At 41.8% G+C, this 3756-nt stretch overlaps 1 protein-coding gene across 1 annotated transcript in view; it reads right to left on the reverse strand.

The window, feature by feature from the left end:
* The window catches only part of PBRM1 (polybromo 1), a 159019-nt gene that overhangs the window by 5399 nt on the left and 149864 nt on the right, over positions 1 to 3756 (reverse strand). Inside the window, exons 26-27 of the mRNA XM_023512991.1 lie at positions 2651 to 2721; positions 2319 to 2535 (exon numbers count right to left, since the gene is read on the reverse strand). Of these exons, the coding sequence (XP_023368759.1) occupies positions 2319 to 2535; positions 2651 to 2721 (288 nt within the window). The remainder of the gene's footprint in view (positions 1 to 2318; positions 2536 to 2650; positions 2722 to 3756) is intronic.

The raw sequence follows: 3756 nt of genomic DNA on the forward strand, positions 1-3756 counted from the left end.
CTAAAAATATAATTTTTTTTTTTTTTTTTTGAGACAGAGTCTCACTCTGTAGCCTTGGTCTACAATGCAGTGGCATGATCATACTTACTACAACCTCAGACTCCTGGGCTCAAGTGATCTGCCTGCCTCAAGCCTCTGGCCCATACACCAGGGCTGGCAGGTTTGAACCCAACCCGGGCCTGCCTGGGATTATAAGTGCATGCCAATATGCCTGGCTAATTTTTTTCTATTTTTAGTAGAGACAAGGTCTTGCTCTTGCTCAAGCTTGTCTCAAACTCCTGACCTCAAGTAATCCTTCCATTTTGCCTCTGGGAGTTTTAGGATTACAGGTGTGAGCCAACTTCCCAGGCCAAATTAAAAAAAAAAAAAAATGCCACTAGAGTATAGTGGCATTATCATAGCTCACTTTAACCTCAAACTCTTAGGCTCAAACAGTTATCCTGCCTCAGTCTCCTAAGTAGCAGGGACTACAGTCACGCACTACCATGCCTGACTAATTTTTCTTTTTTGTTTTGAGACAGAGTCTCACTTTGTTACCCCCTGGGAGAATGTCATGGCATCACAGCTCACAGCAACCTCAGACTCTTGGGCTCAAGTGATTCTCTTGCCTCAGCCGAGTAGCTGGGACTAAAGGCGCCTATCATAACACCTCATTATTGTTAAAGACGGGGTCTTATTCTAGCTAATGCTGGTCTCAAACCTGTGAGCTCAGGCCATCTGCCCACCTCAGCCTCCCAGAGTGCTAGGATTACAGGCATGAGCCATCGCACCTGGCTTAATTTTTCTCTTTTTTGAAGAGACAGGGTCTTGCTATGTTGCCCATGCTGGTCTCACAAACTCCTGGCTTCAAGTGATCCTATCTCCCAAAATGCTAGAATTATAGGCAACCATGGATGGCTTAATCATTAATAGTTTTTATAGGCAGGAATATAATTACTTCAATGTTAACAATATCTAAAAAAGTAAACATTTGAAGAAAGGGAAAATAAACTACTCACAAGAAATCAAATGATCAAATTTTGTTTAGAAATGAAGAACAAGTAGAAAATTAATAATTTCTCTGCAGAAATTAGACAAGTTATTTCAGTATGTACTGAAAATACATTAAGTCTTGCTGGGCATGGTGGCTCATGCTGTAATCCAAGCACTCTGGGAGGCCAAGGCAGGTGTACTGCCTGAGCTCAGGAGTTTAAAACCAGCCTGAAGAAGAATGAGACCTCATCTCTACTAAAAATAGAAAAAAAGCTAGCTCCAAGTTGTGGTGAGCTGCTGTAGTCCTAGCTACTTGGGAGGCTGAGGCAAGAGGGCTGCTTGAGCCCAAGAGTTTGAGGTTGCTGTTGAGCTATGACACCATAGCACTATAGCCTGGGGCAACAACAACAAAAACCCCCCAAAACATTAAGTCTACTGAACGAAATAACTTGATAGGATAAAAACAAGCTTTTGGATATTTTTCCTTTTGTTACATTAAAATGAAATAATTTTTAATTTATTCAACTGCATTTATACTTAATTCCCAAATGCCTAAAAAATAATTGAGAAAAGTTCAGAATATACTTCAAAAGATGACTCACACATTTTCAGTGTGTGATGTCAATATGTGAAGAAACTCCAAACTAGTCTATGAAATATGTGATTTAACTATATTGGAAAAAGGGATGAAGAAGCATATATTTCCCAAAACCTCATTTAGAAAGACTCTCCTGGCCAGGTAAGGTGGCACATGCCTAGCACTTTGGGATTATAGGCAAAGACAGGCGGATTGCTTGAGCTCAGGAGTTGGAGACCAGTCTGAGCAAAAGTGAGACACTGTCTCTACTAAAAATAGGAAAAACCATGCATTGTGGTGGGCTCCTGTAGTCTCAGCTATTTGGTAGGCTAAAGCAAGAGGATTGCTCTTGGCCCAAGAGTTTGAGGTTGCTGTGTGGTACGGTGATGCCTCGGCACTGTACCCAAAGTGATAGAGTGAGACTCTGTCTTTAAAAACCAAACATCAAAAAAAACCTCTCCTGGCTCGGTGCTTATAGTTCAGTGGTTATGGCGCCAGCCACATATACCAGGGCTGGCAGGTTTGAACACAGCCCAGGCCTGCTAAACAATGATGACAACTACAACAAAAAAATAGCCAGGCATTGTGGCAGACACCTGTAGTCCCAGCTACTTGGGAAGCTAAGGTAAGAGAATACTTTAAGCCCAAGAGTTTGAGGTTGCTGTGAGCTGTGACGCCATGGCACTTTACCGAGGGTGACATAGTGAGACTGTCTTAAAAACAAAAACAAACAAACAAACAAACAAACAAACAAAAAACCTCTCCTTACCTGTCAGAGTCTGATCCCACTTGCTAATGCTGTTAGACTCAGCACTGAGTCCTTCAATGTATTTCAGGTAGGCCTCTGAGTGGAGAAGTCGTTGGGTCTTTGGTGGGGGAGCCACAAACATGGGTGTTGTTGGCTGCTGTATGACAGGGGGGCCGGCTGGATGTTGGCCAGGATATGGAGGTGGTGCCTGCTGCCCTGGAGGCCCCAATACTCCCACCTGAAAGAGCATGGGACCACATAGTGAAGCAAAAATACTCTGTACATGTTCTGAGAAGGAAGAAGACTAGAATCCTAGTCTAGAAGTCCTAGAAAAATGAAACTGAGAGGCTTACCTGTTGTCCATATGGACTTCCACCTGGGGCTGGAGTCCCTACCATAGGGGCTACTCCTTGGTTCATCACACCTATAATTCAGAATGACACAATTAGAAGCTCTGGGTTGAGATGACTGAAAAACTACTGTCTGATAAGAAATGATGCATTTATAATGCAAACCTATGCACCTCTGTCCTTGAGTCTTTGTGTTAGGAATCCTAAGCACCCAAAATAAGATTCAAATAGAAAATTCTCATCTTTTTAGGTACTTAAAGTAAAATGCTAGTACAACTTGTCAGATGTACATCAATTACTCATGGCTTAGAAATTATTTGAATCCTGCATAAAATTTCAGTATTTCCCTAGGTAAACCTATAGTCAGGATACACTATTATATTTTAAAGTATTTTTCTTTGTCTTGCAATTAAAGTACCTTTCTCCTGCAGCCGAAGCCTGTGTTTAACTTCAGGAAGAATGGCACTGGAATCAGGCTCAGCAGTAAATAATGTGCTAGGAGAGTAGGGACACAAGAGACAGGCTCTGAAAGCGCACAATTAAATGCCATTTGTGAAGCACAGCCTTGCTGTGCCCTTACAGACACCAGTGCCTGGTTCTAAGTGGGGTCGCTAGTTTTGGCAGAGAGAGGACTTTCCCACCTAAGAGAGCCACATTCTGAAAAAGGAACATCTGGAAGTGGAGTAGCCTTGTTGCTATCATGTCATATGACAAAGAGGAAGGCTGCATAGCCTTACACTATATTTGTATTATGTCTCTGGTAGTAATTTGTAAACTTCTCTGGGTGAATGCTAATGAACAATTGTTGCCTCACAGGCACTAGTAGGTAATAATGAGATGTCCTAAATTTAGTGTCTGAGGCTACTTTTATCTCAGGGCCACACACTGGCTATTCTGATAAATAACAGAAATAGACAAGGGACCCAGTTCATTAAAAACTAACAAGCCACAACCAAAACTGTGGTGAGTTATTCTTTGAAGCTTAAACAAGCCATACTGGTTCCAGAAGGATCAAGAAGAGCTAACTTTTATAGTCTATAGTTCCCCTGGAATAAAAATGCCACTGTCTTCACCAGACAGAAGCAGCTCATTATTCTTTTTTTTTTTTT

The sequence above is a fragment of the Otolemur garnettii genome, unplaced genomic scaffold (assembly GCF_000181295.1).
Source record: "Otolemur garnettii isolate 467f Iridium unplaced genomic scaffold, OtoGar3 scaffold00032, whole genome shotgun sequence".
Classification (NCBI taxonomy): Eukaryota; Metazoa; Chordata; class Mammalia; order Primates; family Galagidae; genus Otolemur; species Otolemur garnettii.